This window comes from Bidens hawaiensis, unplaced genomic scaffold (assembly GCF_021521415.1).
Source record: "Bidens hawaiensis isolate Kalapana, Puna unplaced genomic scaffold, B.hawaiensis_p1.1 tig00042420_1, whole genome shotgun sequence".
Taxonomy (NCBI): Eukaryota; Viridiplantae; Streptophyta; class Magnoliopsida; order Asterales; family Asteraceae; genus Bidens; species Bidens hawaiensis.
The window spans coordinates 24,746-40,915 of NW_027497519.1; the positions used below are offsets into that span (position 1 = coordinate 24,746).

At 36.6% G+C, this 16,170-nt stretch overlaps 2 protein-coding genes across 2 annotated transcripts; both read left to right on the top strand.

The window, feature by feature from the left end:
* Positions 1–1,955: 1,955 nt before the first annotated feature.
* Positions 1,956–11,175, top strand: LOC143593636 (DNA glycosylase/AP lyase ROS1-like). Its single transcript, XM_077073209.1, has 20 exons — positions 1,956–2,316; positions 3,219–3,473; positions 3,690–5,123; positions 5,194–5,520; positions 5,637–5,727; positions 5,807–7,094; positions 7,204–7,283; positions 7,375–7,459; positions 7,545–7,636; positions 7,719–7,787; positions 8,128–8,164; positions 8,248–8,330; positions 8,437–9,075; positions 9,157–9,193; positions 10,071–10,128; positions 10,198–10,289; positions 10,370–10,435; positions 10,566–10,680; positions 10,764–10,802; positions 10,915–11,175. The coding sequence occupies exons 2-20, from the start codon at positions 3,227–3,229 to the stop codon at positions 11,043–11,045; spliced, it is 5,010 nt and encodes a 1,669-aa protein (XP_076929324.1). The 5' UTR covers positions 1,956–2,316; positions 3,219–3,226; the 3' UTR covers positions 11,046–11,175.
* Positions 11,176–11,951: 776 nt separating this feature from the next.
* LOC143593632 (uncharacterized) lies at positions 11,952–12,374 on the top strand. Its single transcript, XM_077073206.1, has one exon. It carries the CDS (start codon positions 11,952–11,954, stop codon positions 12,372–12,374), a length of 423 nt encoding a protein of 140 aa, XP_076929321.1.
* Positions 12,375–16,170: the final 3,796 nt, after the last annotated feature.

The window sequence follows — 16,170 nt, forward strand, 5'->3', positions numbered from 1 at the left end:
TGTTACACTAAATATCATTGTTCATTTGTTATAATCAATTAGTTATAATTTGTTAAACTCGATAGATACCCGATGGGCTTTTAGTTGGGCATACCCGACGGGTACCCGAAACCCGATAGGTTTGCCCGATACAGACGGGTAATTATCCGACAAAAATCCGACGGGTTTGGGATTGCATAAACCCGTCCCAAACCTGACTCATTGTCATCCCTACCTATATTTAACCATTAGTTTCTTTTCATTTTAATAGTAACTAGTCAGGTGCCCGCGCTATGCAGCGGAGTACGTGCGCAAACCCGATGACGGTGCGTTTGTAACTTGAAATTGGACGCGTAACAAGTGCAAAGCCAGTACGTCTGTAACTGACAGTTGAAAACTAATCGGCACCTAAATGCATGTTACATGCATTAACATGCTTAACCGACATCATTTGTGTAACTCACGTTGATTACTTGTGCGTTACGTGGTTTTGGCCTATTGGGCGCTTACCAAGGTTGGGTAACGCTCGTTACGTGGTGTTGAAACCTGTTTATCGGGTCTGGTACGTGTAAACAATGTAATCACAGAACTGATGCCCAAAATGTACAACAATTTTAAATAAATCGATTTTTGAACTAACCTGTTTTGACCCGAAACCCATCTGGACCAAACATCGTTTTAACTCGAAACCTGTTTCGACACGATACCCTTTTGACATGACCCCTTTCGACCTGAACCCATCCCGACCCGAACCAAATTAACCAGCTATTGTATTGACATTTCCCGACTCTAATTCATTTTGACCCCATGATTCAAACCGCCCAACCTGACCCGTTGTCTTTATAAACCAGTAATCACATAAATTTTAATTTTTTGAAATTAATAAACTCTAGTAATATCATACTCAAATTAAAGAGAATAAAATGCTCGTTTTTATAAAATAATTTTCTTAAAAAATATTAACGTGTGAAAAAGTTATGGGCGTTTAAAAGTCGTGGAGGTAGTTTATTTTAAGTAAGGGGTAAATGTGTAATTATTTTATAAATTAACAAAATTTGACTAAAGTTAGAGGATCAAAATTGACTATTATGTAAGAAACTAAATTAACCGTGCATGTTGTGCTATAAAGACAACATTACCCTTAAAATTTCTTAAATATATGCATAGTATGTTGTACAATAAGCAACAAGTTAGGTACCTCTTAAAATTTAAAAGGTCCCTAACTCATGCTTTATATATAACTAGTTTTTATCCCCCGTATTACGGGGGTTATTTTATATTGTTTGTTCTAATATTTATTTATTTTTTGAATTTATATTTTTTTATTGTATGAAAGTTAATAATATAGTTATGGTTTGATGATAAATTGTTTCACAAATAAATGAGATGTTATAACCTGGTTTTAAAAGCTATATGGTTTTGATGAAACCCAAGACCCGTTTATTTTTTTACTATAAAATTGTTTTTTTTAATTATAAATAATATTTATGAAAGTTAATAATATATTTATGGTTTGATGAGACACAAGACCCATTTAGTTTACATACTATAAAATTGGTTTTTTTAATTTAAATAATATATATATCTTTTTTAAAATAAAGAAGATATTAATTTTTAGTATATCCTATTTTATAGAATTTTTACATCAATAATTTGGTGAGAATATTTTTTTTATTTAATGAGATGTTATAACCCGTTTAAGGAATATCTGGGTTTGGTAAGACTCATACCCATGAATTCGGGTCAAATGCATGAGAAACCTTAATTTAAAAATCAAGCAAATCTGATGACTCCAAAAAAAGGGGGAGCGACCACATCACGACACGTAAGATTTTTATGTTTTCGTTTATATATATTATAGATAGAGATATAAAAAATATAATTCTAAAATAATTATATTGAAGATTAGGCCTAAATTACCCTCCTCTACCCAAATCTCCCTACAAAACATTTATTATTAATCAAACCATATACAAATTCATTAACCATATATATTTCTTTTAAACCACATTCATTAACCATATAAGTTGTCATTAATTAAAGCAAAGGCACATTCATTAACCATACAACTTGTACACCCACGTGTCATTTCCAAAACAGCCAACTCATATAACATGAGGGGTGTAAATAATAATATTAACCGTTAAACTCGCAGAGATGAAGTCATGAACTCAACACCGTTGACGGTTTTACTTTATATTTATTTCATCATCATTATTATTATTATATTCTTATTATTATTTTCCCTAAATTTCTTAACAAGTTAGTCTGCAACTGAAGAATAATGGTAGCAGCCTCTCAGTAAACAAACCAACCCTAGCTTCAACAATAATAACTGTAAGTATATAAACCCTAACTAGACTTACGCATTGTTAGTTTGTTAATTTGTTTGTTACTCAATTCACTTGATTTTAGTGTTAATTTGTTCGAATTAGCTGTAAGTTAGGGTTATTTGAGGTTTGGTTGTGTAGGAGGTTTGAATTGGTGTTATGTGGCTTGGATTTTGGGTGAATTAGGTGTAAATTAGGGTTATGTGTGAATTTGCTGTTTAACTGTTATTAATCACATTGTTTTTAGTAATTAGGGTTACTAACATTTATACAGGATTCGTTTTGTCATCGGATTGATTTTAGTGTATTAGCTGTAAGATAGGGTTACTGGATGTTTAATTTTGCTTTGTTCATTCAGCAGGTTTGAATTGGTTTAATGTAGCTTTGATTTTGTTGAAATCATGGATTTTCAACTCAAGTCTGCATGTTTTCTGTTTTAAGTTTGTTTTTGTTTAGTTATGTGTTTAAATTTGATACAATTGGAACGTCCAGACAATGTGTAGTCTTTAAATGTTATTGATAAGCTGACATTGTTTTCAGTAGTTAGGGTTTGTAGTATATATGCAGGATTTGTTTCTTTGTTACGTCATCGTATTGATTATGTTTCACACAATCGAATTGATTTTAGTGTAAATTAGCTGTAAGTTAGGGTTATTTGATGGTTAATTTTGGTTCGGTTGTATAGCAGGTTCGGGTTGGTTTTATGTAGCTTCGATTTTGTTGAAATCGTGAATTTTCAATTCAAATCTGTGTGTTTTCTGTTTGAGTTCATTTTTGCTTAGTCATGTGTTTGAATTTGGTGCATTTGAAAGGTGTAGACATCTTGTAGTCGTTGAATTTGATAAGTTGACATTGTTTTTAGTAATTAGGGTTTGTAACATATGTAAATGATTGGTGTAATGGAAACAGGTAGTTCGATGGAAAGTGACGCTGTTTGGATACCGTTAACACCAGGAAAGCCGGCATTGACTTCTGAACGAGGGACTGGGAAGGAAAATATGAATGGGGAATTTCCGTGTACGGATGGTTTTGATAGCATGCGTGGATACACGCAAAAGTGTGTAGTGAATGAGATGTGTGAATTTCCAGTTGGCATTCTTGATGAGCTTGAAGCTGGTTTGGGTGTGGCTGGAACGGAACCTAAAGGTACTACGACGGTTCATGGTAAGCTGTCTTTACTTTTTAAGGTTTTGGTGTGTGAATAAGGGTGGTTTGTGCTTTTGGACTTGATTTGGTATGTTGACAGTTGACTAGCCATCTGTTGACCGGTTTCCTTTTCGACGTTTGAGATTTAAAACATAGTATTTTCAACGTCAGTATATGGTTTACTTGTTCTTTTAGCACCAAGCTCTAACAGTTTGTTTTTTTTGGTTGGTGCAGATGACTCAAGCTATGTACAAGATGAGACAGTCAAAGTTTTTCCTTCAGAGCATGACAATAATAAGGCTCGTGATGTTGATAAGTCACGAGATGGTATTGGCTCAATTCCAACACCATCCAAGACAAAAGAGACCCTAAAAAGGCGTAATAATAGGAATGACATTAACAAAAAGCCGAGTCAAAGGCCTCGAGTGAAAAAACACAGGCCTAAAATATATGACGATAGCAAACCTAAAAAGGTCCCAAAGGTTCAAACTCCACGGGCGACCCCGAGATCAAAGACTCCAAAACCTTCAACTCCAAATCGGGTACAAGAGAGGAGGATGCCATCAAGAAACTCAACCAATTGTACTCTAAAGTCTACCAGCTTTGGCGTTGAACACGTTGGCCAAGATGCTCAAGAAGCTTCTAGGGCTACAGTTGTTCGTTCATGCAAGCGTTTCTTGGATTTTGACCACCATTCGGTTGTTAAAGAATCAAAATCACATGAACAACCTCTGACACTCGGTTTTGATTTTGAAAAATTTGATTGTTTTCGTGGTAAGATTGTTACTTCCAAGAGATATACGCCAAGGAGGAGTAAGTTTCAAAACAAACGCCCTAAAGCTTCTGACAATCTGGTAATTGATAATAATGAAGAACAACACGAGCAAGATATTTGTGTAACAAGAAATCAAGAACAAGTTGATAAATACGGTAGAAAATATGTTCACTTCTATCACCGCCGAAAGAAAAGCAGTTCAAACTCAACCAGCCCCGTTTCTACAACCCCTACACTGCTGGTATATAGGCGGTCGTTTAGTGGAGGAAATCAATGTTTATATAATAGCAGAAAATGCGGGCCTGTTTTTCCAAAACTGTTCAAGAAATATAGGACAATGAGGAAGAAAGTGTCTACAAAGGTAAATCAGTGGTACATCATAGCTGATGAACTTCGCAAGAATCTTGTGGAAAGATCTCAAAAAGTCACACAAAGGAAAAATGTACAAAATAGGGTTAATAAATCCAAAGGCAAGAAAGCAGCGGTGAAATCCCATTTTTTCACAGATGAATTTCTTAGTTTGTTTTGGCAGACAAGAAGGAAACGATCCATAATGCACACTCGATTCAATGAAAATATTGCAAACTTTCCTTATGATCTTGAAAATGACCTTATAATGCACACTCGTTTCAATGAAAATATTGCAAACTTTCCTTATGATCTTGAAAATGATCTTCTTTGTCAAGAGGAAAACTTTCTTGACATTACAGAACACCTCCCGCTGTATGATATTCCCGTACAAAGAATTAAGAGTTTTACCTCACCGCATCAGGATTTCCCACGGTTTGATAACTATTTTGGTAACATGAACTGGTTTCAACTACAAGAGGTTGCAGTGTATGGAAGTCAAAGTTTGCCACCTCAGCACCAAGATATCTTGTATACCAGAAAAGGTAGATAAGGTAAGTTCTATATTGCTAGTTATTAGGTCACTCATTATGTCTTTTTTCATGATTGACGCAGATTTGAATGAATTTAATGCAAGCGAAGTGGAGCATTTAATATGGAAGATGGCGAGTTTGGACATTAAAGATCAATGCAAAGAACTCGTGGTACGGGCTCGGAATGTCAGTGGGGCCCTTGTAAAGATTCCTCCCAAGAAGCGTAAAAATATTCCCAAAGTGGATCTTGACACCGAGACATTAAGAGTTTGGAAACTGCTGATGGAGAATGATGGTAGTGAACCGGTTGAAGAAACGGATAAAAATAAGGAAGAATGGTGGGAAACTCAGAGAAATATCTTTCGTGGACGAGTTGACTCGTTTATAGCTAAAATGCATCTTATCCAAGGTATATTGAATCATCATTAAATTTAGCATACACATGAAGTGATTTCATTATTTACCCTTTTTGCTCAATATTTTCACTTGAAAAAGCATCTGCTGACTTAAGCATATCTATCACAGGTAACAGGCGTTTCTCGCCTTGGAAGGGTTCGGTTACCGACTCGGTGGTTGGAGTTTATTTAACTCAAAACGTATCGGACCATCTTTCAAGGTACATACATTGTATATCTTCATGCCATAAATTTCAAATGTGATTCCATATTTATTCTGTAAATAATCTTTCTTTGCAGCTCTGCTTTCATGTCTGTAGCAGCCAGATTTCCTGCTTATTACAGAAGCAAAGAAGTTGATAATGACTTCGAAGTCCCAAATAGGCAAGAATCAGTTGCAAGCAATACACAAATTTGTGAAGGGTGTTCTAAGATTAATGAAATGGAACATGATGTGAGTGCTTCATATGCTGATGGCAGTGATGCGACTCCAACTGTGGAACCTAACCAAAATCCACTTCAGGTTCAAGATAAGAATAACGAAACGAAACAAGATATGAGTGCTTCGTATGCTGATGTCAGCGATGCGATTCCAACTGTTCAACCTAACCAAAATCCACTTCAGGCTCAAGATATGAATGCTGAAATGGAACAAGATATGAGTGCTTCATATGCTGGTGCCAGTGATGCGACTCCAACCATGGAATCTAACCAAGATCCACTTAAGGTTCAAGATAAGAATATTGAAATGGAACAAGATTTGAATGCTTTATATGCTGATGTCAGTGAAGCGACTCCAACTGTGGAAACTGACAAAAATCCGCTTCTGGCTCAAGATAATAACAATGAAATGGAACATGATGTGAGTGCTTCATATGCTGATATTAACGATGTGGCTCCAATGGTGGAACCTAACCAAAATCCACTTCAGGCTCAAGATAAGAATACTGAAATGGAACAAGATATGAGTGCTTCATATGCTGACGCCAGCGATGTGACTCCGACAGTGGAACCTAACCAAAATCAACTTCTGGTTCAAGATAAGCCATGTGCCAATGAAAATTCTAATACCTTCCGGAAGTTTCTAGAAGCAGAGGAGGTGAACTATCTCACACAGTTTTGTAGGGTTGACATTGATGAATCAGAATCATCTCTAAGTGAAAACAAACCTTCTGCTATTGCATTTGATTTGAATGTGAGTTTATTTGAGACTTCAGAAGGTGAATTCACGGGTCAACAAAAGTCAAAACCTGTAGAGGGACCAAAAGCCACCACTCCAATTTGCAGTCCCCAATCTGAAGTTACTACTGAGCAAGGAGTAGTTTCAGCAAACAATATCAAGTATGCAGAAACAACTTTAGAAAATAAACCAAAGGGAAAAACGAAAAACAAAAAAGAGAAAAAGCAAATACCCAAACGTAACTGGGACGAAATTAGAAAAACTTACTGCAAAAATGGAGAAAAAGAAACCAATGTGAATTACAGGGATATAGTTGACTGGGAAGCAGTTAGGTGTTCTCCACCTGAGGAAATTGCAAAAATCATTGAAGACCGAGGGATGCATAATGTGATAGCAGGACGGATTAAAGTATGTAACTTCATTTAAATAGTAATGAAATAATGTAAATAATGGTATCTTGTTTAGAACGGTTAGCAATTTGTACAAAGTTTGACTTTTGTTTTTGACTTTTTGGCAGGAATTTTTAGATAGAATGTATGAAGACCATGATACTCTTGATCTTGAGTGGTTAAGAGATGTTCCACCAGATACTGCAAAGTAAGCGATTCAATTAACTATATTCATCAAACTAATCTTTTAAGGTTTATTATTTACTGAAGATTGAGTTTAATAATTTTTATGTTTGTAGAGAATTCTTATTGAGCATACAGGGGCTCGGTTTGAAAAGTGTGGAGTGTGTACGGCTTTTAACTCTACATCATAATGCTTTTCCAGTAAGGGTTTTGAGATTCACTAATTCTATTTGTATTTTTAATATATTCTTTTTCGTTTCAATGTTTTCTGTTTTGTTTGTGAAAGGTTGACACAAATGTTGGCCGTGTAGCGACACGTCTTGGGTGGGTCCCGCTGCAACCCCTCCCCGATTCGGTTCAAATCCACCTTTTGAATGCGTAAGTTTCAAGATATAGTTATATTTCTTATATTGTTATTTACCTTCTTTACTCTTGAATCAAAATGTCACAATTATTTCAGGTATCCTATGGTGGACAACATTCAGAAATACCTATACCCGAGACTATGCACCCTTGATCAAAAAACATTGTAAAGTTTATCTTTCTGCTTGCTCAGTCAGTTTTCAGTTTGCATACATATTATACAATCAAGTAACTTAAAGTTTGACTTCCTTTCAGTTTGCATACATATTGTACAGCCAAAAGTTTGGGAAGTCAAACCTATTACTTGTTAGATAAAAATTTGACATAGATTTCTTACCTCTTATTTTTCAGTTACGTGCCTTATTCTTCATAATACAATAACATACTTACACATTTTGAAGTTAAAGTTTAATCTTTTTTTACCATCACCTATATCATGACTTTTAGCATTATTCATAACAATGTATTTGTTAAGAATCTTATTTCAATACTTATGTTGTATACAGATACGAGCTACACTACCAGTTGATCACATTTGGAAAGGTTTGATTCTTTTACCCATCTCATTATTTCCATCATACATTTCTTTCAGTTTTATTTGAAGTTTATTATCTTTACATTTATAGGTATTTTGTACCAAGATAAAACCAAATTGCAATGCATGCCCAATGAGAGCAGAGTGCAGGCATTATGCAAGTGCATTTGCTAGGTTTGTACTAAACTTTCATTGATAACTAGATAACATTAAAAGAAATTATTTGTACTTATGTTTGAACTATTTTTAAGCTGTTGATGATATAAAGTTTTTAATGTAGTGGTAGGCTCGCGCTTCCTGGAACAAAAGAAAGTAGTAATGTGACTTCAATCATCCCAGCTGGAAATGAACAAAACCATTCAATGGGTCAACTGACATCATCCATTGACCTAAAAATCAACAACTCGGGTTCAAGTTATCAAGGTCAAAGTCAAACCTGCGAACCCATAATTGAAGTCAATGAACCAAACCATTCATTGAGTCAATCGCCATCATCCATTGACCAAAAAATCAACAGCTCGGGTTCAAGTTATCAAGATCAAAGTCAAACCTGTGAACCCATGATTGAAGTTCCCCCATCATCTGACCTAGAAGTCAACAACTCGGATCCAAGTTATGAAGACCAAAGTCAAACCTGTGAACCCATAATTGAAGTTCCACCATCTCCCGAGCCTGAAGTAGAATCAATTATAGGCGACATTGAAGATTTATGGTGCGAGTCTGACGATGAGGAAATCCCAACTATCAGACTTAACACTGAAGAGTTCAGGGAAACTTTAAAAGAAACTATGGACACAAATAAGACTCCGATCCCAGATGCTGATGTGTCAAAAGCTGTAATTGCTTTCTCAGCAGAAGCTGAAAACATTCGTGTGCCACCAAAGAAATTTGTAGCCAAATCGAGGACTATGCACCTTGTGTATGTTATTTTAATAACCTCTGTTTTGCTGTTTTTATTGTGAGCATAGATTAATCTGTTTGTTAATTTTTGTTAATGCAGATATGAGCTCCCGGATTTCCATCCCTGTTTGGCTGGGGTACGCTTATTTTTAATGCACAAAAACTTCTAAATCATTTTATTCAAAAAGTTAGATTATTATGGAAATAATATAATTGCATTGATCATATTTGACATTACTCGTAAATTTACAAAAATATTGAACAGTGGTTCGGGTTAACCTAATCCTATTAGAGCAGAACCACGTTCCCTGATTTGTAGGTCTGCAAACGAACCGAACAAACACAAATGCAGCATGTTCCTGTTTGTTCATTTAACTTTAACCGAACAAACGATCGAACAAGAACAGTTAAACGAACAGAGTTTTCTTTTTGATGCTTGTTATGAAGATGAATGTGTTCGTGTTCATTTCTGATTGATCGTTAATAGTATAAATGAACGGTTGATGAATGTAAATGAACGAATATAATTGAACATAGATGAACGGACATAACTGAGCTAAAACAAAAAATTTGTGTTCATGTTCTTTTGTTTATCAAACAAACATAAACAAAAGCAAATATGATGGCACAAACGTTCACGAACATAAATGAATGAATGAGACATGTATTCGTTTCGTTTAACTAGGTTAACAAAAAAATGTTTTTATGTTCATTCGTTTATTAAATAATGAACTTCCTGCCGAACGATTCAGTGAATATTTGGTTTCTTTACTGGTCTACTGATTTAACTCGTTTCCTAACACACCAATTTTGCCACCTATACTTGACTATGCAACGAACCTTTTCGAAAAGGAAAATTTTCGTTTTTGGGGTCAACAGTCAACCCCAGGAATTGTAGTATTTTATGAATCAAAGATATATGGATCCCTGGCTAACATGCTATTTATAATTGTAGTATTTTATGAGTCAAAGATATTTGAATCTCCGCCTAATATGCTATTTATGAATGTATAGTTTGAAGAGCGGGACCCTAATGATCCGACGCCTTACCTTCTTGCTGTATGGTTTACAGGTATTAAATTCAATTGCTCAAAATTGTTATATATTTATTATGAGTTCTTATATTGACTATCGAAAACAGGTGAAGTTACCAACTCGTTAGAATATACAGAAAACAGAGCATGCGTAGCAGCTAATAATAATCTAGAGGAAACCGTTAAAGCAACTGTCTTGGTAACAAAAGTCATAAATCATATACTATAATGCTAGTTATGAATTTGTATGATCTTTTTACTAAAATTATGCATCAACAGATCCCTTGTCGAACTGCAAATAGAGGATCATTTCCCCTTAATGGAACATATTTTCAGGTTAACGAGGTATGTGTACTTTTCTCTAAGTTTAACGGGTCAAAGTCGGTAATTATTGTGGCAATAAATCATAATGGTTACAACATTTTTGTTTTTTTTTCCTATTTACCTGTCTGACCAATTACATATTATTATTTAGGTATTTGCTGATGATGAAACTAGTCATGTTCCAATGGATGTTCCAAGACGTCAGCTATGTAATTTGCCATTACGGGAATTAGGTTGCGGGTCATCTGCAACATCAATTTTTAAGGGTGTGTTTTTAACGCATTTTCATTTTTCCAAATTTTGAATATTTTTATAAGCCGTACATAATACTAACTCTGCATTTTGTCAGCCCTATCAACCGGTGCCATTCAACGCTTGTTTTGGAGAGGTATGAAGCCAAAACTTCTTTTGTTTGTTTAGATTTATTTCTAACGCGTAAAATTAAAACTGTAGCTTTGTACTAGTGGTATTGATATATAGTTTGGTAAATATTATTGCAGGTTCAATATGTGTAAGAGGATTCAATAGAAAAACAAGGCGACCTAAACAGCTTAATCGAAAATTTCATATTTCAACAAGCGTAGTCGCAGCCGAGAACAGAAAATCAAAGAAAGAAAACAAGCTGCGGTAGATAAGTCACCATGTAATATTACTACTAGAACTAACAAAGTAGGGTTCATATTTTGACAATAGTAAATTCCTTTATATAGTTAGTTGATTCCCAGTTAATTTTTATTCTAGCCGGGGTGTAAACGAGATTAGCCGCTAACTCGAGATCGGCTTGGTGAAGCCTTGAATCATACTGAGCTAAAACGATGTCGGCCTGAGCTATAGATATCGAGCTTGACTAGTCTCACGACCCTATATATTCTTTTATTATGATAAATATATATTTTTACATAATAATAATAATAATATTATTATTATTATTATTATTATTATTATGTCATAAAAAACGATTGTATAATGTATATTATGTTATGTAGAAAATAGTTATGATAGTATAATCGATAAATGAGGCGAGCCAAGCATATGTTTGAAAAACTACTAGCTAATCGAGCTTGGTTTCTTTCTTTTTGAATGTTGAATTTCGGTCATTTGAGAGACTTGAACCCAATATCTCGCAACCCCTGGTCCTTCAAAACCTCATTGGTAATCGAGCTTGGTTTCTAAGTAATGTATTTTGACCTAATAATTAAGGTAATATATTTATCTTTTATTCATTTTCAGCCACCTTAATACATGTCTACGCTATATGGCCCAATTTTATATATGCAGTTGACTAATTGTAATACTAGAGACTAGAGAGCGTGCCCTAATCAACACAGATGCACCTCATTTGAGGCATCCTTTTGTTTTGAAAGAGTGCATGGCAAGACAACCACACACCCTACCCTGGTTCTCTGGGTCAACCCCACCGGCCACCACCACAAGCCACCCTATATAACCAATTCACCGAAAGCCCCCATAACTCATTCAAATCCCAAATATTCTGTCACCTAAAATCATTACAAGATTTATACCTTCTGTCACCAAAATGTCCAAGATTGTCAAAGTACTCTTCTTGGTGGTTGTAGCCATCACGCTCACAATCATCTGCATAGGTGACACTTGTGAAAAAACACTGATTGAATCACGACATGTGAAACCATTTCCTAAGCGGGTAAGTCGGTTCCTAGCTGAAAACAAAAACCCTCGGGCGGCAGACCACTGCAAGAAAGATGACGAGATTTGCTACATCTTAGAAGGCAAAAACTCGACTTGTTGTAACAATAAGTGTATGGATTTGAGTGAGGATAAACATAACTGTGGCGCATGCAAGAACAAGTGCAAGTTTACAAACTCATGTTGCGGAGGGTCGTGTGTGAATCTGGCTTATGACAAACGGCATTGTGGGTCGTGTGGTAACAAGTGCATGCCCGGCGGTTATTGCATATACGGTCTCTGCAACTATGCCTGATTAAGCTATTTCATATGGTTCATTTTGTCATGACGAGAGATTCTTGATTACTAACTATTTATACATCTTGTGTAAACATGCTTGTGCGACAATCCTATTGAAGAGATTGTGTGGTATATAATATAATTATATTTATTTCCTAACGGTTAAATTACATATTATACAAATCATATTGAACTTTGACTCTATTCATTTATCTCCATAACGTATATAAAACTTTAAATTTTATTAAGAGTAATTTCAGATAACAGGAACCAAGTTAATGGCCTCTTCTCCTAGTGACATTAAGTATAAATCCTACCATAGTGGTGCAGATTCAAGTCCTACAAAGTTGGCATTAGTTTTTTTTTTTTTCAAACGGTAACTTTCATTAAAAAGGCACAACTAGCAAGTTGCTAGAGGCTAAACCAAGAAAGTACAACTTAAAAAGAAAAATTACACCAATCATTCCAAGACAAAGATTTGAAAGACGATCTATTTTTTATCCAAAGATATGCCAAGGACTTGATGTTCTCTATTACTTTTAAGAGGTTAAACGAGCTCCTTGAAAAAATGACATCGTTCCTCGCCTTCCAAATACACCAACAAGCCGTAACAATGATGCCTAGGAGAACCTTTTTCTTTTTGTAACACAACAGGGTCGTGGTGTGAAGATTGAGAAGGTCCCTAATAGAGTGAGCATAGATTGGAGGTGTCCGACACCAAGAGCTAATAGCATTCCAAACTGCCATTGCCAGGGGGCACGGAGTAAAAAGATGGCAGGAGGTCACAACACCTTCACCACACAAATCACAGCCAATCGAACCAACAGGTATGTTTCTGAAAGAAAGGGCCTCTTTAGTAGCCAGTCTATCCATTGCTGCCTTCCACATGAAAATATTTAATTTCTTTGGCACCCAATTGTTCCAAGGTAACACAAACGAGCCAGAATGACCATAGACTTTAAACAAGGTTGTCTTCATGGAAGCCACCGTGAACGTGCCCGAAGGGTCCCCAAGCCAAACCCAATTGTCTTTAACATCTGAAAGCTCAACCTGCCTTAAAAGATTGTTCAAATCTGTGAATTCAGCCGTTTCAATAACATTTAAGTTTCGTTTTTTCCACTTCCAAAACCACGGTTGGTTTTGCCCGTTAAAATATTCCGCAACCATCCTGTTCTTGTGACGTTCTATAGAAAACAGATTCGGGAACTGGAGTTTGAGCGGTTGTGGCGCGACCCAACAATCAACCCAAAACCGTATATTTTTCCCGTCTCCAATTTTACCTGTGATAAGATTGGATAGATTGATGTTAGAGGAAACAAGGTAATTTTCCAGCTTTGCAATGGTGTTCCACACTCCAGGGAGACGTTTGGAATGTGGCAAAACAGGCAAAGTTCGATTTGTTCCATGTATCGACAAAATAATTTTTCTCCAAAACGCATTTTGCTCGGTTTTAAACCTCCACCACCATTTCATAAGGAGGGCGGTATTTATATCCCGTAAAGGCGTGAGTCCCAAACCGCCCGCTTCGATCGGAGTCGTAATTTTTCCCCAACTGACCCAACAAATTTTATTGTTCTCCTCATCGCCCCCCAAAAAAACTTCCTGCGTTTAGCCTCCAATTTGTCGATAATATTAACCGGGGCCTTATAAAGCAAGAAAAAGTATGTCGGCAGGGTCTCCATAACTGACTTCAACAACGTTAGGCGACCCCCGACCGACAAAGTAGAGGACTTCCATCTAGAAAGCCTGGTATTGAACGTATCCAAAATGTCATCCCAATTTGAGATTCGGTTCATATTAGCTCCCACCATGAGACCGAGATATTTGAACGGCATCGAGGCAGGAGAAAAACCAATAGAGTTGGCTGCGTCTGTAATATCCTGACGATCGACTTTTATACCAAATAAATTAGACTTGTTGAAATTGATTTTGAGCCCCGAGACCAAATAAAAACACCTTAACAAACGGATCAAGTTCAGCACGTTATATTGAGACCACTTGCCAATAATAAGGGCGTCATCTGCGTAGAACAAATGGGATAGCAACGGCCCGTTGTTGGGAGTTTGAATACCATGAAAAATACCTTTTTCGCTGGCACACGATATCATACATGACAAAGCTTCCATTGAGATTATAAACAGAAAAGGGGAAAGGGGATCTCCTTGACGAATGCCTCTTGAAAATTGGAATTCAAAACTCGGCGACCCGTTGACCAACACCGACGACCGAGCCGAAGATAGGATACCCCTAACCCACCTGCGCCATTTGTCGGGAAAGTTCATTTGGGATAGGACCGAATCCAGGAAGTCCCAACTAAGGTGATCAAAAGCTTTCTCAAAGTCAATCTTGAAAATAAATGCTTTTTCTTTCTTCTTTTTTAGCCATGAACACACTTCATTAATAATCAACGGCCCATCTATTATGTTCCGATCTTTAACGAAGGCCGATTGGGTATCCGAAATCACAGAACCAATCACCGCTTTTAACCGATTCGCTAAAAGTTTGGAAATAATTTTATTCAAGGAACCGATTAAACTAATGGGGCGGAAATCATTGAAACCGTAAGGGTCGGACACTTTAGGGATTAAGGCGATAAACGAGGCACCGCACCCTTGAATTCTTTCAAGGACCAATAATCTCCCAGAACCGTTTGATAAATCTGAAGTTAAAACCGTCCGGACCCGGGGCACGGTCAACCCCGCAATCCCACACCGCCGCTTTGATCTCAGAAATGGTAAAAGGAGTGACCAAAGAGGAGGCGTTTGCATCCGAGAGTTTCTTGATATTATGACAATTTAAGAAAGGTCTGTTACGATCAGTTTCTTTGAAGCGCGAAGAGAAGAACTTTAGAGCTTCTCGTTTTACCAACTTCGGGTTGTTGCACCATTCTCCATTAACATACAACCCATGAAATCGGTTTTTCAGATTCTTGGCGTTAATGATCCCATGAAAGTAGGCGGAATTGTCGTCTCCAAACGAGGCCCATTTAACCCGGGCTTTTTGTTTCGCGTCTTTTACCCGTTGCGAACCCAAATCTAAAAGTCGAGCCATACATTCTTCATGAACCCATTGATCTTAGTTCTTCGGATAAAGGAGAGGATTCTAAAGCTTCATCTAGGATAGACAACTCTTTAGAAAGACAAACACATAATTCCTCTTCTTTAACCTTCGTCTCACCAATCCATTTTTTAAGCACCTGTTTGAAAAGCTTCAGCTTTTCGATTAAGAACGAGTCAGGGTTCCCATTAAACTCGAAGGTTTCCGAGGCATTCTTGAGAATCATCTCAATATCCGGTTTATCAAGCCAAGAATCGAAGAACCTGAACGGGATAGGGCCATAATCCGCCGGTTGAAACGCCAAGACCAAAGGCGAGTGGTCCGAAAGATATCTCGGGCGCGACCAATTTTCTATGAAAGACGGGCACAAAAGAAAATGGTCTAACTTACTAAGCTTTGCCCCCAAGTGAAACGTCTTCCTTTCATGGCAAATTCCGAGAGGTTAACATTGGAGATAAATTCATTGAAATCTCTTGCCTCAACGGAATTAAAAACTGAATTTTTTCTATCTTCCGGAGATCTAACTGCGTTGAAATCCCCCTAAATTCCTTGTCTCAAACTCATAAAACCGATTCTATGAATGCGTTTAATTTGTTGTATCCAACCGGGCTTAGAAGGATCGGATCGCCCATTCCTCTAATATTAAGTGATAAAAAATTCATTTGTTACCAGACTTGAACACCTCACCTGAGATTAGAGGACGCACTCGATGGGCGTGATTTTGCAAGTCAACAGCTTGACCAACCTCCATTTGT